General features: G+C 38.0%; 5 protein-coding genes across 5 annotated transcripts; all 5 read right to left on the bottom strand.

The window, feature by feature from the left end:
• Nucleotides 1–1426: 1426 nt before the first annotated feature.
• Nucleotides 1427–3334, bottom strand: LOC106397019 (probable E3 ubiquitin-protein ligase LUL4). Its single transcript, XM_013837555.3, has 3 exons — nucleotides 2706–3334; nucleotides 1898–2387; nucleotides 1427–1801 (listed from the first exon to the last, which is right to left on the bottom strand). Exons 1-3 carry the CDS (start codon nucleotides 3185–3187, stop codon nucleotides 1676–1678), a joined length of 1098 nt encoding a protein of 365 aa, XP_013693009.2. The 5' UTR covers nucleotides 3188–3334; the 3' UTR covers nucleotides 1427–1675.
• Nucleotides 3335–6531: 3197 nt separating this feature from the next.
• LOC106397020 lies at nucleotides 6532–7386 on the bottom strand. Its single transcript, XM_013837556.3, has one exon. It carries the CDS (start codon nucleotides 7282–7284, stop codon nucleotides 6664–6666), a length of 621 nt encoding a protein of 206 aa, XP_013693010.2. The 5' UTR covers nucleotides 7285–7386; the 3' UTR covers nucleotides 6532–6663.
• A 1442-nt stretch (nucleotides 7387–8828) lies between these two features.
• Nucleotides 8829–11410, bottom strand: LOC106401438. The gene is made up of 2 exons (XM_013841955.3): nucleotides 11135–11410; nucleotides 8829–10901 (listed from the first exon to the last, which is right to left on the bottom strand). Exon 2 carries the CDS (start codon nucleotides 10899–10901, stop codon nucleotides 9045–9047), a length of 1857 nt encoding a protein of 618 aa, XP_013697409.2. The 5' UTR covers nucleotides 11135–11410; the 3' UTR covers nucleotides 8829–9044.
• Nucleotides 11411–11571: 161 nt separating this feature from the next.
• LOC106400473 (mitogen-activated protein kinase kinase 8-like) lies at nucleotides 11572–14475 on the bottom strand. The gene has a single exon (XM_048759415.1). The coding sequence runs from the start codon at nucleotides 13775–13777 to the stop codon at nucleotides 12824–12826; it is 954 nt and encodes a 317-aa protein (XP_048615372.1). The 5' UTR covers nucleotides 13778–14475; the 3' UTR covers nucleotides 11572–12823.
• A 390-nt stretch (nucleotides 14476–14865) lies between these two features.
• On the bottom strand, nucleotides 14866–21539 carry LOC106399113. The gene is made up of 7 exons (XM_048759414.1): nucleotides 20425–21539; nucleotides 19714–20174; nucleotides 18639–19256; nucleotides 17317–18145; nucleotide 17208; nucleotides 15757–15848; nucleotides 14866–15387 (listed from the first exon to the last, which is right to left on the bottom strand). Exons 1-7 carry the CDS (start codon nucleotides 20470–20472, stop codon nucleotides 14956–14958), a joined length of 2481 nt encoding a protein of 826 aa, XP_048615371.1. The 5' UTR covers nucleotides 20473–21539; the 3' UTR covers nucleotides 14866–14955.
• Between the last annotated feature and the right edge of the window lie 1932 nt (nucleotides 21540–23471).

The following is a 23471-nucleotide window of genomic DNA, read 5'->3' as shown; positions in this document are numbered from 1 at the left end:
TTTGGATTCGTTTTCAGTCTCATATATTGGGAAAGTGAATTATTGTACGTTTGGGACTCTAAAAGGTAATATTTCTCATCGACGTCACCCTTGATAACAATTTATTTTAGTCATTTAGTATGGAGATAAAACAATTTACATATTTAGATTAAAAAATTAATACATGAACTTTCTATAAGAAAAACAATTTACATCAACCAATTGACTGTTAGTAAATATGATTATTATCTATATATAGTTCAGATTAGTCTAGCTTTTTTTTGGGTCGAACCTTTCATTACTTGCATCAAAAGAAAAGAGTTTACACCAAAGGTGGATTAAGAGATACATTAAGGGCTGATTTAGCTAATCTATCAGCAGCTTCATTCTGAGTACGAGGAATAAAAGAAAAGGAGATAGAGTTCAAGGATCGACTTATCACGCCAATGTCGTGGAAGATGCCTTAAATAACAGTCACAGAAGAGTTTCATGTGATGAGATCCGTGAGACTTTTACAATCTGTGACACAAAATAAGTCTTTGAAACATGCATTAATAGCATAGGAGATGGCATCTTTCATGGTCAGTGCTTCTGTTACCATAGCTGAGGCGACGAAGCGCCGGTGAGAAGAGCTCTGGAGCAGTGTAGCACCTGACTGGCTCTTTGTGATCCATCACATTCCTCCCCTACCAGTCGCATCATCCCAAGCACCGTCAGAGAAACATTGCACGGTTGTATTTTAGGTCGGTCACAAGACGACGGTTCTGAGATGGGCGGGCGGGGGGGGGGGGGGGGGGGGGGGGCGGGCTTTGATGTTGTTGTCGAAGGCTTGAGAGGCTGAGCCAATTGTCATTCTCGGCCATCTTTGATAGTCTTTATGATAACTTTATTTTCATTAAAAATCTTTTATTCAAATTCCATTTGGTTCCTACTTGTCCATAAGCTCCAAAGTACCCAAGGAAACAGTGGTTTGAGAGATTTGAGGGGGAGGGAGATTTACCATTCGTTGTCCATAAGCTCCAAAGTTCTGATTAAACTCGCTAATACCAACATATAACTAATCAAAATGAAGACTTTTCTCATTTCAAAAAAGTTCGAACATTCTCTCAAAAGAATGGAACTACAATTTTTTTAATTTATTCAAAGGGACCTTTTTTTTTTTACTTTTAAGCATAAACTCAGTGGGAAACATTCTTTTTCATCCGCCAGCTTTTCTCCAATGAATGTTTTAAATTTATAGCTTAATAGGCTAAAAGCAGAAAATGTTCTTCCTCTTCAGCTTCAGCTAATGTTTTAATCTCTCTTCTTTTTGAGTTTATGCATAAGACCAAAGTTTTTAATGTTCTCTACTAATCTTTGACTTTCTCGAGAAAAGGGTTAAATGATAACAAACATATGAAAGTATATAATTATAACAAACTCTTGTAGAATTATAGCTAAGTAACTCTACAAAACCATTCAGTTACACACAGAGTTGATTGTTGAGAGTGTGTGGAATTTATCCAAGAAGACAAAGATAATACATGAAAGCTGTTCTAGCACAATAGCTATACATATACTAATATTTATAATTTCCACATACAAATCTTTAACACAAACAAATCTATATGCGGTATGAAAGTTACACAACAATGATCCAAAACACATATTCGGATATAGAAGACTTCCAAAAAAAAGAAAGGGAAAACCTTCTCCTTCAAGTAAAGTGTTGTTCATCACTACTGTTCACGTTGATCTCTAAGAGCTCCTCGATAGGGTGTCGACAAATCGGACATTTGTTCGACTGAAGCCTCAATTCTTTCGCACAGTCACTACACATGCACTGCAAAGACCAACGTAAAGACACTATTAGACGTCAGGACAAAGCAAACTCGAAAGCACTTCTCTTGAAACTTAATTGTATAAAAAAAAGCTTTACCAAGTGTCTACAAGGCAGCACAGCTGTGTCCTTAGCCTCAGTCATGCAGATAACACATTCTTTACCCGAACCACTGTCCTCTAACCCCGAGGATGCACCTTGATTACTCGATCCATACAGCTCACGAAGTTCATACCGAACTCCTTCGATCCAAAGAATCTGCTTCACAACTTTCACTCTGAAAGATCCGTCCCTATCTTTCTCAAGAACCGCTTGAGTGACTTGCTTATGAACTGATGACTGCTCTGACATTTGATTTTGAGAGATTAACGTCTCAGCTGATATAACAAGCGGGTACACATCTTCTTCTAAAGGTTTTGAAAGATCGTCAAGAGCGAAGAAGCTCAGGTCGGATCCTGTCCCTGAAGGCTGTAGAAACTTCTGTCCAGGACCTTTCTGAAAAGAGAACCTTGTCGGTGGATAAACCTCTGGAAACTGCGGGATAAACGTGCAGTTTGGTTCCTCCTTTGCAAAGAAGGTGATAGTGAAACTGAAAAATGAAATGAGAAGTCTCAATATAATCTTTAAACTGATCAATACCATTGTTCTAAAAATCGGACCTAACCGAAACATTTTTCAGACGATTCCGTCTACGCATTAAAAAAATAATGAGATAAACCGTCTAACTAATGCCTAGCGATTTTTTTTTAACATTGATCAATACAAATCATATAATTTCGTCCTAATTATGACTCTATTTTTTTTTTTGAACAACCATTATGACTGTAACACCTAAAAATTCAATCACATTTCATGCTAATTGTCATGGATCAACTTATAACAAAGCCAGATCGGGAATATTATATACCTGCCGTGGAAAATGGCATCAAAGACGAAGGAAACTAGATGGTGGCCAGGGACTAAATCGTCTACTTCGAGCCTCACCGTATCTCTATGCACGTTGACATCGTTCCTCACCTTCTTGGCGTTCTGATTCTCCACGTAAGGAGGTGGAAGAGGCTGCATTTGCGTTTGAGGCTGAGGGGGACAGACAAATCCAGGTCTCATCGTTGGACCCCACCAGTTGGGTTGAGCTGTGGTGAGATACTGAGGATGCTGAGGGTAGTAATGGTAAGGATGACCGTAGGAACAAGAGTTGATCTGTGGCGGTGGTGGTAGAGGTGGAGGGATGTGGTAAGTGGAGTAGTTGTAGTCATAATGCGGTGGAAATGGCTGCGGCTGAGGAGGAGGAGGAGGGTCGAGGTAATAGTAAGGCGGTGGAGGATGGTGGTGGAGGAGGTGACGGCGGTTGTTCTGTCGTCTTCTGTTGGTGCTAAAGGAGATTCCCATCGGTGATAAGAGTCACAAGACAGAAAAGCAGAAGAGAACTGAAGAAAAAAGATTTGGAAGACAGACAGATGTGTAGTTGAAGTGTTGAGATTTGGTGATGCCTTTTTGACTTTTTTTGGTTTTTCTTTTACTTTTGTCTTTCTTTTTTTTAAAACCGATGGGATGAAACATGTGTTCTGTTCGGTTTGTTTTTTAGCTTTGGTTTGTTGATTGGTTTTGGTTTATGAAAGGGTAATATCATTCATTATCATAATCTTATTGTATTTTGTTAATTTTACTAACTTAATCTGTAATATTTATACAATGATCTAATTCTTAGTTTTCTTTGCCTACCAGCAATGTGTTTTGGTAGCCAAATGTTTTATTGTTGTAATATTGATAGTGTTAACAACAATAATTTTACTAACTTAATATGTAATATTGTTGATGGTTTTTTATTGTTGTTATATAAATAACTACGATGAAATTACAATTTTAGATTGTGGTGAGATTCAAATATGCAACAATTAGTATTTACAGTTGTGTCGGAATGGATTGTTTACAGTAAAATTACAAACAAAAAATGTTTTTGTGGGAGCTGATATAGAATCTCGTGTCAACCATTGAGTAACAAACATTCTTAGTTGTTTTTTTGTTCTTTTGGTTAGTACTGCTAGTCTGCTAATAATTCAGTGGAGAAGCTTTCAAAAAGTAAATGGATAGCTTTCAAAGAAAAACTGTAGATGGAGCTGGAGAACAGACACACTACAAGCAGGTATTCCTCTTTCATGTGGATTTGGTTCTTTATTCATTAACATGTATTTCGATTATGAGATGGTTTGATCTCATGTAATGATTTTCTTAAGAGTTTAAAGATAGTATGACAGCTAAGATTGAACCAATCATAACGGTCTGCAAGAAGAAGAGTGAACGCTGAACGAAAGTCTCTTTCAAACTGGATTTAAACTAGGTAATATTCGCCATGGCTTGTTTAGACAAGGACGTGGTTGCGGTGATGAGTAAAAGAGTGTTTGAGATCACTAGTTGTTTCAGGAGGATAAAGGGGCATTACATGGTGAAGGTTATGCTAAATGGAAAACAAATCGAACTGAAATCATTTTCTCAGTTTGTTGATCGATACCTAACTCCAGCCAAGGAAAGGTATGTTGTTGTATGAAAACTCATTCTTAATCATCTATACTGCAATAAATACCATATGTGTCTTACAAATTTGTTTTGATATTTTGATTTTTGTGTGAATTATGGTATATATGGATTGAAATGAAAGATAACAGATTTATATGAGTTTAAGTGAGAGAAATTTTCAACATGTATGTAATTTAAAAAAAGAAAGAAATTCTTAATGATGTGTTTACTTATGTTATAAAAAGTCAGATTTTTTTCAACTGCATAGCCAAGACCAAGGATGGCACACACATTGATTATGTGACTCGACAAATGACAAACTACATTAATTGTGTCTTACTTGAACAAAGCTAATGAAGGCACCAATCTTCAGCACAGTGATGTGAAGGAAGCTCTCCTGTTATTTGTTAACTGCCTCATTAATATCCCTCTTTGATTCTCAAACAAAAGAGTTACTAACTCTTGCATACTTTCTAAGAAAAGGTTTGTTATTCATCTATATTGATATTGTCTTTGTTTCTTTATCAGTGTTATATTGCCTTTGTTTCTTCATTTATTTTTTTGGCTATGCAATTTGCTTTGCTTTTATAGATATAAATATGTTAAACTTTTATGTTCTTCATCATAGTGGCAAATATTGTGGCTAAGCATTCGCTATCACGAGGAAATTTAGGGCAAAGAAACTAGTTACCTAAAAGCCACCAAAAAAGCTAAGAGAGTCCAAGTTGAGAAATTAGAGGATACAAACGAAGCTTGGAGGGAAGAGCTCCCTAGACTGTACCTTGATTTTGTCCCAAGGCAAATCTGCTAAAACCATAACTATAAGTGGATTTGATCTATCACATACACCTCTTAGTTGTTACTTTCTCATCCGTGATGGTCCTTGAATGTTCAGATTGCAAGACTTTGTGTGGTGGGTCTCCTTCAAAGAAACTTAAACCATGTGTTCTGGCTAGTTTGGTTTTCATTTTCGGATTGTTGATTGATTTTGGTTTATAAAAGGTATAACATGTGTAGTATATATACAAATATCTAATTTTTAATTTATGTTTCTACCAGCAATGTGTTTTGGTAGCCAAAACTTTCACCGGACTTTCCACTGGTAATGGTGTTTCATTGTTGTTTTGTTCATTCGGTTATATAGATAACTGAAGTTACACTCTTAGATTGTGGTGAGATTCAAATATGCAACAATTAGTATTTACAGCTGTGTCGGAATACATTGTCTACAGTATAGTTTTAACCAAAGAGATGTTTCTATGGGAACTGATATGGATCACATTCTTAGTTTATTTTGGTTAGTACTGCTAATAATGCAACGGAGGAGCTTTCAAACAGATAAATGGTTAGGTTTTTAATTTTCTTGGCAACTTTGACTTTGTAAATTTTCCACCTAATCTCTCACTAACTATCGTGTTGATGTTACTCAAAAGTCAACTCTACAACTATAGAGAATATGTATAGATACTATAATAGAGTTATGTTTTTCCAAGTCTGAACTTACATCTCATGCGGAAAATCGATTTTTTAGAACTTTAAATATGTAAGTCTCATCAGCCATCATGCATACAAGTTGCACTGATTCTTTGTTGAGCTTAAACCGAAAGTATAGTGCATCAAACATTTGACGTCGGATAAAATATAACATGGCACGATTGAATTAATTTATTAGTGCTCTACCAAAGTGGAGAGGATCTGAAGAAGGTCATTATTTTGCCTGCCATCAAAGCACCTCATCACTGAGTTTTGTTGCCTTTCTCCAACGAGAAAACAAAAAACAACACAACGCATTATTGATATCATCGAGAAATGTGTAAAGATAAGATCTCTCTAAATATTTGTTTTTCAACAAGAAAGAAGACCAAAGACACCTAGAGGAATAGTCTTCACTATTTCATCACTATTAGGAACTTAAAAGAAACTTTCTTGAATTTTTTTATGAACCCTTCATAGATCATTTGTGTGATTTTTTTAACATAGTTCAAACTTCAAAGATTATTCATGGACCATTCATGTGAATATATCCGTAACACTTATACTATTAAACTATTAACCAAGTTGTGTTAACTTGCTGTCATCTGTTTGTTAATGTTTTTCTTTCACTATATATATATTCCTCAACTACTACACAGTCCAGCTAAGTAGATCTAGTTACCTCTTTTAGTAAGAAACTAATTAGTGATGACATTGTGTAATCCAATAAATCCAAGATCAACAAGAGTCAATACTGGAGATGGAGTTTCATATAGATGGATACATGCATCATGTTTCATACAATGAAATACATATTTAGTTATTATATGTGGTACTCATAATTATATAGAAGTAATCAATAATGAAAAATTTCAAAATCAACACAAAGCAGAAGCTCTGTCTCTCTTCTCAACAGAGACACAACCTCTCTGTAAATCCTTAAAAACCCTAATCTCCGAGCAATCCCTAAGATCATCGAGACTCACGTACTGTTGCTTCACCATCTTTGACAAGTCCGTACCGGTCTCATGAACCCATACGTACGGTAAACACGTGTCGTCGTAGTACAGCCATCGACGTCCTTCCTGGTCAGGAACGTAGGCTCTGTGGAGGCTACTGTGCCTGAGCTTTTTGGAACGTCCCGGTTTGAGAGTGTGGACACGTTTAAGGATCGACCCGACTCGAATCTGAAGCTCCACGGGACGATCAGAGAGGTTCCAGAAGCGGGTGGAGGAAGTGGTGATAGAGCAAGGGAGTAAGTGTGCCCGGTCTCCACAACCGCCGTAACATTGTCGGAGGAAGAGGAGGAGAAAGCTGAGCCTTGGGAGCTTGTCTTTGATAGACTCTATCATCTCTTTTGTGAACTTCGCTTTTGTTGTTTTCATCGTATCCATTTTTTTTGCTCTCTTTCTTCTCTTATGGTTCACGAGAGTGTGGTGTTGGATTTTGTGGTGTGATATATATGCGTGTGCTAAATAGTAACGCAAGAGTACTAACATCACTGTGTTCAAATCTGAATTATTAGAAAAAAATATATTGTTCGTACTATTGATTGTTAATAATTGAGTAGTACCAAAATTATAAGTTGAACAAATGGAACTTCCGTCGAACCAAAAACTAAATTTAGTGTGACAATTCGAGCGAACTTATCTAAAGTTTTGAAATATTATTATGATAAACTTTACACTTTTGAATTTCTTTTTTTCATCTAATTCAAAATTCAACGGAACCAACAAAAAATGCTGAATTAAATTGAACAAAATGACCGATATATTTCAGTTTGGTTTTAATTTTTCTTGAATCAAAAACCATAGTAAACATGATAGTCGAGTGTCCATTCTTGTTTTAGTCTTATAGACCATATCTAATTCTCAAGTCTTATATCCCAGATTAGTATAATTTCGACTCAAAATTTTCGAACAACGAAAAACATTAAAATACAATTTTAATATTTAAGATTCAGCGACGTTTATCAGAAAAAGATGCTTCTCATATCAAGCCATAAAATCTAAGAATACTTATCGCAAAGATTTGGAAACAGATTAGATTCATGTGGCGAAGGAAAATGTGAAAATTGGTGTGTGGGTAGCCGGCCAATAATCAAAGGACGGCGACAAATACTTCGTTGTTTCTCTTTAAAGAAAACAAGTTGATATACCTCGCTTCCTCCTTATGCAAAAGAAAATAATATATATATTTTTCTATACAGCCACACACACAGCATAATGAAGCAAGGAAACTTTAGTCTCTCTTTTGGTTTCTAATTATCTCCTTTTTATTCTAATTATAGGCTTTACAATGAGAAAGATTGTTCATCTGATCTGACCCAAACCGAAATGATTCATCCCCTGCATTATTATTCTTGACCAGTCCCTGATTTTTCGGCTCATCCTTTGTTCTTTTTCTTTTCTCGTATATTGCCTTTAACCCTGGAGAGTATTATTATATGTAAGAAATAATGATTCTATTTTGTTTTCCCTCATTTTTTTTTCTATATTTTATACAAACCAACAAAGCAACACTTACTACACCTTTGCAGTTTATACTATACATAAACAATGAAGTTAACATTAGTGACACTATCATTTCCCTGATGATCAATATCAGGAAGGAGCATCTGTTCCAAACATTCACTAATTTTGATATTTTTGTGTGGGGGGAGGGGGGGGGGGGGGGGGGGGGGGGGGGGGTAATTTAAAGAAAGCAGTTAATGGAATTACCATTATATGTGACCAAAGATTAACTATGCTTGATAAAATCCGAAGAAGATCAAATCGATTTCGATGCAACTGACTGAAACAGTGTAGTCCTCCAATTTGGCAAGACAATTAAAGTTTTTCCGATCCTTCATTTGAATTCTTTTATCAACCTACTGACTGATTGTCACTTGGAAAGCTCTAAATCCTAAATGTCGATTCCTAGAAGTTCGTACTTTCAAGTCCAATACATGTATAAAAACAAGAACAGGCTGATGAAAGACAGACAAGCTACTTCCAATTTCAAAGCCAGTTTAAAGATGTACAATGTTCAAGACTAGTTCCACTAATAAAATTTTGAAATTTTTATTACCAGAAAAAATGATTTACCAAACATTCGCTGTTCCAATCTCTCTCGCTATTCATACATTATACAATACAAACTCAAAGCTTCAGTTGAGTTATTCCAAATAATATTTGATCTATACTCCAAAAAATAATATGAAAAAGTTTACACATAAATAAAGAATCCGCCTCCTAAACCCAAGCTTTAATCATCATCCCTATCTCACACACAATGCATTCAGCAACACGTGAATAAGCATCACGTCCACAAAGTACTGATGCCCAATCTCCCCATCCCTCCACCGCATTTTCGCCGGAGTTCTCCCGTAATGAACTCCATCGTTACACCTATTATCATAATGCCACGGATAAGTCATATCAAAGTTATCCACCACGCTTGTGACCAACCCCGCATCCCTCATCTTCTCCAAAAACACACCGTTAAACGCCTCCATTTTGCTCGGATTAAACGCCAGCAATCTAGCGTAACCACCCGTCGCGATCGTGTTCCTAAAAATCACTTCAGGCGGCTTCAGTCCCCTGCTTTTGACCCCGTCGAACACTTCTCTCCAAAACGCAGCTGCCGTCTCAGCTCCCTTCTCAAACGCTCTAATGCTATGCCAGTGAATCCCATCGTGCAGACCAGAGTTCACGAACATAGCATCCGGAACACGGTCTTCTTCGGAGAAGTACTTCTTGAGCAGCTCTCTAAAGTCTTGGTCTTTGAGCGAGTCAAGTCCCTGATAGTTCTGCGTCTCGTTCCAGTGACCGTTGAAGATACTCGTGATCCTCACCGTCTCTGATTCATTCTTCGGGTTGGAGAACTTCATGTCAAACCTCCTCGGCACAGCGGGGATCTCCGGATGACCCAAAACAAAGTTCAGCATGTTTCTAATCGAATCGACATGATTTGAATCCCCCCAGAAGAAGAGCCACTTGTTCTTCAAGCAGCCCCAAGCCGTCTCCCCGGAGAACATCTTGAAAGAGCAATGGGTGGAGTAAACCCACCCATTGCTCTCTAAACCTCCAACCGCCCCTTCGCACCACGGTTTCCTGCAAGGGAAACCCGCGGGGAGACAGCGGTAACGGCCGTCGTTGCTGATCTGGCAGCTATCGTTCTTCCCTAACCTTATCCATCGTCCTGACCAAGCGTCTCTAGTGAAATCGGATCTTTTACACGACCGGAGCTCCGGGAGAGAAACGTCAGGCTTCTTGACGAAACGTAACCGGACGTCGCGGAGCTTCTTGTCGAAGCCTAGACGCGCGGTGCTGAACTTGAGTCCTTGGTAATGACGGAAGAGTAGAATCACGGTGAGGTTGAATTCTCCGGCGAACTCGGGATGAACCTGCAGCGACATCGAGTAGGTCCCGTTGCCGAAGTCTTTCACCGGCGGCCTCGATTTCCAATTCTCCCCGGATAAGTCTGTCTCGAAGTAGTCCCCGCCGATGCAGACGGCGGCTTTGGATTCGTCTAAAGCTTGGAACGTGAACACGTGGATCTCTCCGGCGGTTAGAACCACCGGATCAACCCCGTCGACGCCGGGGAGGGAGATCTCGACGGTCTTCGCTTCCCTGCACGGCGCTCCTCCCGGAGCCAGCCAGTTTCTCATTAGATTCGCCGTGAAATTTTTCTCCGGCTCGGCGGTTATCCACCGGAGTTGGACGCGTGTCGAGTTCTTAGTGAGATTCGCCGTGAAATTCTTCTCCGGTTCGGCGGTTATCCACTGGAGTTGTTGGACACGTGTCGAGTTTGTAGTGAGATTCGTCTTCTTCACGTTCAGAACCGTCGTGAGGTTTTGTCGGTGAGGTTTGTCGGAATCTAGAAGATGAGGTTTTAATGACGGCGAAGGGGAAGGGGAAGGAGAGGGAGAAGTGCTGACTCGAAGGGAGTATGCGTTGAGTCTCCACGGCTGCACGAAGGTTTGGATGGAGCAACCGTCGATGCTCCAGACGACTAACATGAGGAAGAAGACGAGTGTTGTAAGAGCACCGAGACGCCATCGAAGGAGAGGACTCGGGCGTAGTGTCAGTAACTGGCTCTGAACCGGAGATAGAATCGCTCCTTTCTCCGGCATCTTGAAAGATCCGACCAAAAACAAAACAATTTAAGTAAATAAATCTGAGAAATAAAAAAAACTCCGACCAAACTAGAAATCAGTTCAACGACAAAGGTTAGTTCCAATGTGAGTTCTTTTCTTTAGTAAAGGTAAAGCTTACGGTTTTAGATTCTCTATGTCTTAGAAAACATTAAAAGTCAAAAAGCCTTATTAGTTTAGAATAAGATTAAACCAAAACATTAAAAACTTACTCTAAATGCTTCAATGATGGCTACTTTCTCTTCTCAACTCGTAGAAGACTGATGATGATGAATGATTCACGCAATCCACAAAAGAACAAAACTGGGTCACCTAGATTCACCAAGAACTGCAAATACTCCCAGTAGAGCTTTTAAATCGTCTTCACAAGTGGTAAATTCTCATCTAAACATATCAGATATATCATTTAAAAATTAAAAAAGGGAATAAACAAGGGAAATTGAATATTGGACAGCTAAAAGTTTGATCTCCAGAAAAATTTAGGACATGACAAGTGCAGCCAAAAAAGCGTTTTAATGGAGGTGGAGAGGGGAGAAAAAGACAATCTTTGTGTCTGGACGATAATATCCTTGCTGTTCCAGTGGAATTACCATGACCATGGGCCGATGAACGCGCTAGATAATGGACCAGCGAGGCAGCGACATGTGGACAACCAAGCGATTTCAGTAGTCGCGTCGGTGTGGTGTTGGGGGTGTTTTTGTCATTTCCGTTTGATATTTAATTTGTGATGTATGGTGGTGATTGGCGTCACATGCTAATGTTTTGTATTGTCATTGGCCGCACCGCCGCTCCAATTTATCTGCAGGAGGCAACTTATTATAAAATTCTATAGAAAAGTAATTTGGGAATAAAAGTAGATTTGTTTTGTTTACAAAATTGGATCATAAAATAAATAAGAGGAGATTGGGTAAAAGAAAATCAATTACTTCCAAATATAAAATCAAACAGTAATTATTTTATGACAAATCCAATTTAGATATTTTGGCTAAAAGGATTGAAGCATGATGTTATAGTTATCGAAAGGTATTATAACAGTAGGTGTCTAGCATTACCTAACAATTTTAGATACGATAATATAAAAATATGTTTTCCTTACCTTAGATTAGTATTGGTTTATTTTTCAATACATTTTAGCTTAATGAAGTGTATATTATCTGGGATTTATATTCTGAGATTGGTTCATGAAAACTTTCTTACTCAATATACTTTTAGGTTGGTTTACATAGACATTTGTTTTTTACCATTCCCTGTAAAAAAAACTATAACCATATACAGTATAATAAAACAATGTGTAAAGAATAAACGGATTTGCATGGCGTCTTGGTCTTGAGCTAACAAGTCAGCCCAAGAGAACAAAATCATTCACAACCTTGAGAATGTGTTAGCATTCAAGAGTAACATTCAAGAGTAATTTCACATATATTCTTAAAACATTCAGTATGTGGGTTATTGCAAAGAGAATTTACTCACATAATAGTAAAATTGACATAGTTGTATTGTATCAAATACAAAACATAGTAACATGGGAAACCATACAGAATAAGGCAGTATTATTGAATAAGCTTGTCACTGCATGAGTAAACCAAATCTGAGAAATAATTTTTACTCACAGGCTTACAGCCCTTAACTAGTGTTTGGTTTGTTAGGAATAAACTATATGAATCTGAAAAAAATCTCATTCAGTAAAGACCATTGTTGTCTTTTTCGTTTGTTATCATGTTTTTAAATAAAACTTGAAGAAACCTAAAATATACAAAGAGTGCAGATCTCCAATGTGGACACCCTTATAATATACATCTTTTTTACAAGAGTAAAATCAAAATATAGGTCTGATTGACCAAGAATCTATTGAGTTCTTCTCTTAAATAAAACACAAGAACTTCATAGATGTATCCCTAACCCTAATCTTGCTGGAGAAGAAAAGGGTGGCCGAGAAGCTGTGAAGCTGTCCATCTCTCGCTAGGTTTCTTGCGTAAACAACAATCAATAAAACTCTTCAACTCTTCAGAGCATTCCTCAGGAGCTTTCGGTGATTCTCCAGAGCACACAGCGCACATAAGCGTGGCCCAATCTGGTTTCTCTCCATGAGGAATCAGAGGGAAGTGACCGACCAAGATCTCCAGCATGGTCAGACCAAAACTCCAAATATCTCCAGCGTAAACGTTTGATTTGTCTTCCTCCGAAACATCAGCAGCTTCACTGTCGAATCTCTCGGGGCTCATATAGGCGCACGTGCCGGTGAACGTGTTGCTTTTGTCTAACGACTTGACCATGATCTTGCTCACTCCAAAGTCTGCGATCTTGACCTCTTCTCTCGAGTTACGTAGCAGGTTCGCTGGCTTGATGTCTCTATGAACAATCTTGAGCCCATGCAAGTAACTTAACCCTTTCAAAACTTGACGTGCGATCAAAGCTAGCTGTTCCTCTTTGACGACGTTGCCACGTAGAGACTCTAGCGTGCCTAGGTCCATGTACTCCATCAGAATAGATACTTCTCCGGAAGGTTTCTCGTAGATGTCGTGACACTTTACAACGTAAGGAGAGTCGACAAGGCGGAGGATCTCTATCTCGCGTAGGAGTTGGTGGCGGGAAGTAGAATCCATGTCTTCTTTGACCTTCTTCAACGCGTAGGTCGCCGAGGTTGTCTTGTGGCTGACTTTGTAGACGGTTCCACCGCTTCCAAAGCCTAGAACGTTGACTCTCTCCAAATCAGAAGCAGAGACGGTGTTGCTTGTGTTGGACGTAACTGTTGTGGAGGCTGTTGCGATGGGGATGAAGCAAGGGAGGGAAGTGGAAGGAGCTTGTGGAAGAGAAAGCTTGAGATTCATGAATCGATTGTTTCTAACCAAAGCCATCGTGTTTCTTGTTGTTTAAGGATTGATGATCTTCGAGAGGCTAGGGCGTGTAGTGAGTGGAGACTTTGTACATGAGAGTGGCTGGCTCTTAACTAGTTGTATATAAACAAAACATGTTTCCTTATTTTCTTAGTGATTTTGTTATCTAGTTTAGATTTTTCAGTATTATCCTTACATAATAATCGTTTTGATATAACGGAACATAGAATCAGATTTTTATTACATTTTCCTAGATTCAGGTTAGATTTAGAATTCAGTTTATTTTAAACAATATTTTTTAACCAAAATATTAGGATTCTCGAAAATCTAAGAAAAACACGAAAAAATGTCAAGTTAAAAAGCTTTAAATAAAAGAATGTCAAGTTTGTTGAGTTTTGTTGTCATATAACTATAAAGATATAGATGATGTATTTCGTAACAATTTAAAGCTCTAGTATTACCTTCGGACAATTTTTTGTCATCGAACAAATGTTTTTTTTGGCATAAAAAAATATTGTTTGTAATTAATTAAACGTATGAATTCTTAATGAAGTTCTTAAAATATATTCATTAGATTAATTTATAAATGCAAAAAGTAATAAATAGAATAATACACGAGTATTTCAAAGAAGAGAAAAAGACAAAATAGCACTATATCATGTTTTTGTTTCCAAACTAGCACTCAAAGTCAAAAGTCACAAAAATAACACTTAATGTTTTATCAAAAGTCACAAACTTAGGGTTTACAGTTAAAGGGTGGGGTTTAGGATTTAGGGTTTAGGGTTTAGGGTTTAGGGTTTAGGGTTTAGGGTTTAGGGTTTAGGGTTTAGAGTTTAGGGTTTAGGGTTTAGAGTTTAAAGTTTAGGGTTTAGGGTTTAGAGTTTAGGGTTTAGAGTTTAGGGTTTAGGGTTTAGAGTTGAGAAATGAGGTTTTGGGGATAAGATTTCAAATTTTGAAAAATAAAAAAATTAAAATTTTCAAAGGATAAACTTAGAAAAGTGTTATTTTGGTCATTTTAGTTTTTGAGTACTATTTTTGTGATATAAACTTAGAAATGTGCTATTTTGGAGATTTGCCCTAATACTCATGTAGAAGTAAATAAAAGAATATTTTCATAATTATCGCATTTTTTCTTCTTACAAATATGTAATAGTTATAGTCATTGGTCCCGAGAGTTTCCAAACAAGAAGATATGATACTTATGGTTGATCTTCCTTGAGCAATGTTACAGCCAACTCAGCCAACCAATGAACCGTTCTGCTATGGCGGCTCACACCAACCGTGCCCGAGAAAACGTCGAAGTTCTCAAGCTCAGCCGTAGTTTCAAGAACCTTCTCCAGCTCTCTCTCCATACCCAAATCTCTAAACATCACAACGTTCTCCACGTCATCTTCCATCATCCATATCGCCAGCTCAATCACAAACCTCCTAATTCTTGGAACTTTAATCGCTGGCTTGTCATGTTTCTTCAGAATAGCAACCAGCGAGTTCGCCAGTTCTTGCTTCTTGATCCCTGAATCTGTCAGAGCAACGTGTGCTTCTTCTGAACTCATGAACTTGAAAACTTGTGTTGCTAACCCTAGCATCACTTCTTGTAGTTTGTTGTCTCCTGATGTTATTGATTTCAACACCTGCAAGAAAATAAAAACCTTTTTGTGAGATTTTAGCGGTGATATAACATATTGAAAAATGCATTTTAATAGCACCAAATCAATTTTTTTTTTCAAAAATTAGCATGCAAAAAAGAAAATTCCCAAAATAACATTTATTAAAAATCATAAATAAATATATTTATATCTATTTAGATTTAAAGTTTAATGATTAAAGTTTAGGGTAGTGTTAAAGTGTAAAAATTAGGAAATGAGGTAATTTTGTGTGTTTATTGATAATAAATGTTATTTTGAAAAACAAATCTCTTAATTTCCGTGACAAAAACATAAAAAAATGTTGTTTATGAAACTTGCTCGAATATATTATTCACACTTTGGGCACATACTCACCGTGGGAGCTGCTGCTTTAATGAACATCAGGTCTATAAAGCATTCATGTCCTGAGTACATGCACAAGTTTCTCAACACTCTCGCAGCATTGACTAGGGATGTTAATATGGGCTCAACGTGACAGGGTTAGCCCTAACCCTGCAAACCCATTTGTAACCCTAACCCTCATTTTTTAAACAGGGTTTAAATAGGGTTGGCCCTAATAGGACCAGGGTTTAAATTCTAACCCTTTTATTTTGATTCACACAACTATTATACAATATTTAATAATGTTTTTCATCAAAAAAAACTTAAAGTAGAGTTTTCTCGCCAAAAACTGAACAACGAAATTTTCCGTCGAAACCGCAAAATCGAGTTTTCAACTAAAACAACAAAATCGAGTTTTCCTTCCAAAAACGCAAAATCGAGTTTTTCGTCAAAACTTCGAAATCGAGTTTTCCCGCCAAAAAATCAAAATCGAGTTTTTCGCCAAAACCTCAAAATCGAATTTTCCCGTGAAAACGTAAAATTAAATTAAGTTTTTTTGGAAAACCCGTAAAACTCAATTTCACGGTTTTGGCGGGAAAACTCGATTTGCCGGTTTTGTAGGGAAAACTCGATATTGCGGTTTTAGTTTTGGCGGAAAAACTCGATTTTGCGGTTTCAGCGGAAAAACTCGATTTTGCGGTTTCAGCGGAAAAACTCGATTTTGCAGTTTTGGCGGGAAAACCTGATTTGTCGGTTTCGGCGGAAAACTCGTTTTTGCTGTTTCGGCGGGAAAACACGATTTTGTAGTTTTCGGCGGGAAAACTCGATTTGCCGGTTTCGGCGGGAAAACTCGATTTGCCGGTTTCGGCGGAAAAACTCGATTTGCCGGTTTCGGCGGAAAAACTCGATTTGCCGGTTTCGGCGGAAAAACTCGTTTTTGTGGTTTTGGCGGGAAAACTCGATTTTGCGGTTTTGGCGGGAAAACTCGATTTTGCGGTTTTGGCGGAAAAACTAGATTTTACGGTTTCTGCGGGAAAACCCGATTTGCCGGTTTCGGCGGAAAACTTGATTTTGCTGTTTTGGCGGGAAAACGCGATTTTACAGTTTTGGCGGGAAAACTTGATTTGCCCGGTTTTGACAGGAAAACTCGATTTTGCGGTTTTTGCGGTTTTTGCGGGAAAACTCGATTTTGCGGTTTTGGCGGGAAAACTTAATTTTGTGGTTTTGGTGGAAAAACTCAAATTAGGTTTTGGCGGAAAAAAGCACAATTTTTTTTTTGACGGAAAAATTTTATTCTTAGTTGTGGAGCAAAAACTCGATTTTGCGATTTTGGGAGGAAAACTTTTGATTTTGATGCTAAACAAATTGGAGGAAAGAATCATATGATATCTTAATTTTTCTAGTTTTATCTTTAAAATTTAAGAACAAAAATAAATGAAATATTTTTTTCAATTAAATGAGTTAACCCTGGTACCAGCCCTAACCCTTGATTATAATAGGGTCAAAATAGGGTTGGGTTAAAATAGGGCTGGGCTTATAATAAACAAAAGAGGGCTGGGCCCTAACCCTGTAGTTAACATCCCTAGCATTGACACGGACCAAAGGAACCTCAAGTGCATCCACAAGTCTTACCAACACTCCAAGCTTTAAAATGTGGACGCAGTTGCTTCTACTTTCCAAAGCAAGCATAGCTATAGCTTCACCTGCAGTGATTCTAACCCGGCTCTCATTCACATCCCCATGTGCCTTGCTTTTCAAGAAAATGTTGAATAGCTCTTTCAAGACACCTCCAGTTACACCAATTCTCTCCCTTGCCTCTGTCTCAAGAGCGAGGAAGCTCAGAATCTCAATCCCAAGCTTCTGAAGTTTCGGGTATCTCACTCCATGACGCAGTACATCTCTCAAGTTACTGACTGTGAAAACGATCTCCGAGATTTCTCTCCTAAGACACCTCCCAGTGTTCCCACTCATGCTTACCAACATTTTCACTAGCTGCAAGGACCGTTTCACTGTCAAGACTCGTGACAGAACCATCTCTGCGTTCTCATCTTTCAAGAGTGTTGCATCGGTGTGCATGAAGTCAATAATCTTTGGAAGAAGTCCTCTCGTGTTGCCTATTTTTCCACAGTTGTCATGATCTCTGGATAACTTCTTTAGAATCAAGAGGCCTAAGTTGTTGAACCTACAGTAATCGTACTGTAGATGATGGTCGTGTAAGATTTTCTTCTCTCCAATCTCGTCAGGAGCTTCACCTAAAGATCTTGTGTTCTGCAACAGTGATGATATCGATTCCATGGCACCAGAGATTCCAGATACTCTTAGAGAGTTCTGTTTCTTGCCAGCTAGCTTTGATAGTATCTCAGCTGCTGATCTTCTAATCTCTTCTTCTTGCATGTCTTTCCAGTTCAACATCTCCACCAATCTGGACAAGAAAACTCAAACTTAATACTATGAACAAATGACTTTGGGTCCGGTTCTTCCGATTTTTCGGTTAATTTAAGTTAAAAATAGGATAATTCTAGTGTTTCAAAAAAATAGATATCCCGGATTTTCAGATAAAAAAATATCATACAATTCAGATAATTTAAAATATTTTGGATAACAAAAATATTCAGACGATTCATTTTTTGGTAATTAGGTTTATAAATAATAAATTTGAAATATTTGATTATTTTGAATAGAAATATAGTTAATATTTACAATTATATATCTATATATTATAAAAATTCAGGTACTTATTCGGTTCGGTTCTCAATTTAGTTACGATTTGGTTATGTTTTTCAGTTTTAGAGATATAGGATATGCTAGAACATCCAAATCCGAACCCAATCTTGTTCTTCGGTCCCGGAAAATGTGTACATGCCTAATTTTAAGTATGTAAAATGCATGCAATCTTAACATGGTTCAGGTCAAACCTTTCAATGACAGGCAAGTTGATTCCTATCTTCTCAAGCGTATCCTCAGCAAACCGCTCATTCACAGCAAACTGCCTGAGAATTCTTGCACCTATGAGCTGTTCATCTGGGCAGCTAGAGCCCAACAGTTCCATAGCAAAGCTGACCATATCCATCTTAACCCCATCAAAGATGCTCCCATTCACAGACTTTGAGTAAGCATCGTAGAAGAATCTCTTTATAGAGACCAACCCAGTAACACCAAAGCCACAATCTTTAGTCACATTCTCAAGCAAATTACACACACTGACCTGCCACTCCCAGTAAGCTTTCTCCGCAAGAAACAGCAACGCCTCGGCAAGGGCCAGCGAGTAGAAGATGCTTAGAGCGGCTTTTCTGTTCCTTTTGTCCATCTCTCCGTCATGAACCTCTCCGTAGTTGTGTCTGACGAGCTTGTATGAGGACAGAGCCACGCAGGCGGTGGCTGAGAGTAGCTGGAGCCAGTAGAGAAGACGGCTCACGTAGGTTGAGATGTAGAGCCATTTCGCGTAGGGAAGCAGAGGAACATCTGAGTTTTTCCATGTCCGAGGGGTTTCTTGGCTTAATCTGCTTTCGAGGATTGGCTTCAAGACTCCTCCACTACAGAGTAAACAACAATCTTGACTCGAAATCAAATGTTAAACCCAATGTTCTAAAATGTGGCATAGACTCGGTATAATCAACCGTATCATTTTATAATGTTTTATGTAGATTTAATGCGAATAATGACATTTAGACCGACTAAAGCTATTAGTTTAACTTTTTGAAAATTAATATTAAATTTGTAAATTTATCACTTATTAATTTAAACATATTTTTTTAACTTTTATAGTTTGAAACTATTTTATATTGTTCAATTATATTTTTGTACATAAAAACTTATATTTGAAGTATATTTCATATTCAGTTTTCTAAAATTAGTGTATATATATTAATTTATAATTAGATTTTATGTAAAAATATATGTATCAGCATATGAATAGGTGACAGAGGTTTACGTAGAATATTAGTTAACCGTAAATTGGAGAGTCGGTTCAAGTTCGGTTAAGCAACAAACCTGATTCGTTTTAAATTCCTGAGAAGCGAAACAGAGCTTGCTTGTAACGCACGGAAGCTACTGATTCCGACGCCAGCAACAGTCCACGTGGCCTGGTGCTGCCACTCGAGCTCGTGGCTTCTGCTGAAGATGCGAGTGCCTTCGACGAGGAGGATGACGGTGATGAACCAGAAATCGGATTTCTCGAGGGTGATGGCGAATCCGCCTAGCAGAACCACCGTGGCCCAGATGAAACCTAGTGTTCCGAGGCAGGTAGCGACTTTCTCGATGATCGCAAGGCGGAGAGCGAATAGTGTGAGCTTTTGCTCAGGCGGGGATGATGATCGGTGGAACGCGATCGCGGAAGAAGCAGGGGTAGCGTCTGCGGTTTCGCCGCTGTCTCCTTTCTCGACGCTGTTTCTGAAATCTAATACGGTGTCGCTTGAGCCTCGCGCTTCCTCCAGCTTGTGGAGCTCGAATACCTGTTTATATATTTAGATTTTTATTCAAACTTAAATCACATAGAAACATTATTCTACAAAAGAATTACATAGAAACATGCATAAGTGGTTATATACGACTTAAAATTAAGATTTTTGTATACAACAAAATATTAATATTTGCTACATTCCGAATTCTATTGAGATATTACTTGTGCTTATATATGATTTATATTGATGTTTAAAATATAGCAAAAAACTTTTGTTTTTGTAATATTAAGAAAATAAACACCTGCAAATGGATGCTCCGATCGTCGTCTCCAAATTTCTCGGAACCCATTAGACCTTGCGATAATATTCCTATCCGTTTGACTGTTTTTTATATATCTTTTTATTTTGTGATTAGTTGATAATGAATACAAACGAGAAAAGGCAGGACTATATATATTGCACATGTTTGTGTGTAAGAGAGATTATGACGAAGAAAAGGCAAAGAGTGGAGATGAAGTTACCAATGAGGCAATTTTTGAAAAGGAAGAGTACAAGAAAGTGTAACTTAGGATTGCTGTTTATTTTTCTGTCACTTCCTTTTATAAGTTAATGAGAAAAATGTTTCTAAGCTTTGTTCCAATCATTATATCAAGAAGATATTTTTTTATTTTCTTCCATTGAAAAACGTCAACTAACTTTACGAGTATGTTGCTTGACTTATATATCTATCATTAAAGCCGCCTCTAAGCCTTTTATGTTGCCTTGTGTCACATACAAACCAATCTTTAACTCGTTATTGTCCTTAACAAGCAATAAAAACTGATTAACGTATCCACACCACTAGAGAACTATGTTATCATCTTTATACAGATATATCAGGTAGCTAGTAAGCGACTAAATATTTCTTAGTTTGAAGAATGTTCGGTAAAATTGCATGTTGCTAATTAATTTCTGTGTCATGGGTCTCTTTCTGAGACTTTCGATTTGGATCAAACTGTATAATCTATTTAGGAGAGGAGGTTTCTGATCATATGCATCTCATAAATAAAAGGTAAAGATGAACTGTAGCCTCCAATCAATGTAATAAAATTGGATATTTAATATTTTATGTTCAGATAAATCACGAATAATTGGAAATTTAAAGAGTTGACGTACGCAACTAGAATAGTGTTACTATTAACTAATCATAACCAAATTATTAATTGTTAAGTACTTTGATGATGGTTTATGGCGGTGACTTGGCAAGTCCAAGTTCCAGCACAACTCTTGCTGTGTCAAGCTCAAAGGCATTTAAATTGGGTCATCATCCTTACCATACTAAGCTATGAACATCCTCAACCTTTGTTCTATGAGAAAATTTGTCAGAGTACAATAAACAAGGTTCCGAAATTGATACTACTATTCAAGGTTAAATCAATACTAATTGATACTACTATTCTCCACAATGCTCAAGAACATTTAAGTAACATGATTAACAAACCAATACATTTTTTACTCAATCAATCTGAAAAATCAAACAAATCGAGACTCAATCAACAAGTCAAAAGGCTAATAATATATGTTGTTAAGAGGCTCAAACAAAAGAAGACAGCTAGCATGAGCAACACCATGACCTAAACCACCAGCTGCAAGCAAATGACTTGAATAGTATTAGCTAGGAACTTCGATAAATAAACAAGAATTGCGTGTAGTTATATAATAATTAGAAACATAAGTTTCCTCTCTGGCCCGATTATCGAGAAACCAGATCTGAGAACAATTTTCGACGCCGGCGGCGCTCGCCGGCGTCGTCTTTGCTCCTCCTCCTCTCTGCTTTGCCCCGACGACGCTCTCTCCTCACTTTGCTCGTTTCTACACTCTGCTTTTGTCATAGTTCGTTCTCTTACATTAATGGCGACAACATAATTTATGGTTGTTGAGCGCGTAACCACCGGAACAGGTGGCTTCTCCTGGGATTCCGGGAAGGCCTTGTTACCTGGTCCGTTATCTCTCTGCTCCACCCCGTCTGGTCTCGTCATCTTCGCGACCCACAGCCACCTCCGATTTGAAGAACTTCTTCGGCGCCTCCCCTCTGTTCATTTGCAACACCATTTCACTGCCTCAGCCTCCATCGAAAAGGCCCTCCTTGTCCGTGAGGGTCCACTGATTCGCCGACCAGATCCGAAAGATTCCGGCGAGGACAATCCCTCAGCAACGATTGTCTTTTATCCCTCCTCCGCCAGCAACTCCACCATCTTCGACAACCACCTTTGCCTCGCCACGTCTTGTCTTGCTTGGTCGGATGTCGACAAACAAGATTCAAAAGTTTGGGCCATGCCCATTAAGAGTGTTCTAAAGATTTCGGTTGTGTTCTCTGAGGTCTACTGTTCAAGCTTTATGTCATATATATCTTTATTGAAGATTTTACCGGTCATTGCATCGGAACCGTTACTATCTCGACCACCCTCCTCTTCCGAGGAGAAGACCTTACCACCATTTCCTCTTCCAATGGAAAGAGATGATTCCTTGGCCTCGTTGCCGAGCGTTTGTTTCAGTTTCCTCATCGGCTTGCTATCTTGCGGAGCGGTCTCTACGGGACCAGAAGATGCAACCGAGAGTATTTCGGTATCTCTCGTAGATGAGGTCTGGACCTCAACGTCACATTATGTGACTATTATACTGCTGTCCGACGTTGTCGTGAAAGCTCCCTCGGCGCATTCAAGCATCGTTTTGAATTCGCTGTCATCTTCGGTTGAAGACCTATCTTGTTTAGTTTACTTATGTGTTGTATTTTCGGCTTATGGCCAAAGAGGATGGATAATTCCCTCTTTCTATTGTATGGAAGAAGTTTAAAGTTTGAATGAAAGTAAGTTGTGTTTCAAAAAAAAAAACAGCGTGTGTTTCAAAAAAAAAAAAAAAAACAAGAATTGCGTACCTAGGTCAATCCGCAGCTTCTTAGTGAGAGAATTTGAGACTCAGCGAATGAATACAAGACATCCTCAAGCCTCCCTCAGTATAGTAACAACACAGTTTTTAAAAGCAAGCCTATACAGCCAATCTTACTTTCATACATGTAAACCGCAAGATCAGATTAACAAAGGACAACAAGGCAGATATATTCCAATTACGATGTGCCAGTGTACATAGCTAAGTCCAATATCAAAAGTAAAACAATTTGTAGCTATTGTCGAAAAGTGTAATTAGTGGTTAACCAAATAACAGTGTGGGAAGTAGACAACAGTTTCGAAAACATAATCTAGAACAATCATTGCTCCATAACCACTGAAACAAGAGCAGAGATGAAAAACATGGTAGTCGGTAGACAACTGAAAATATTCATTCCGAGAACTGAAAAAGTTATAGAAGACA

Source organism: Brassica napus, chromosome C5 (genome assembly GCF_020379485.1).
Source record: "Brassica napus cultivar Da-Ae chromosome C5, Da-Ae, whole genome shotgun sequence".
NCBI lineage: Eukaryota > Viridiplantae > Streptophyta > Magnoliopsida > Brassicales > Brassicaceae > Brassica > Brassica napus.
Note: the sequence above shows the minus strand (reverse complement) of the source record. Positions and strands in the feature narration are given on the sequence as shown.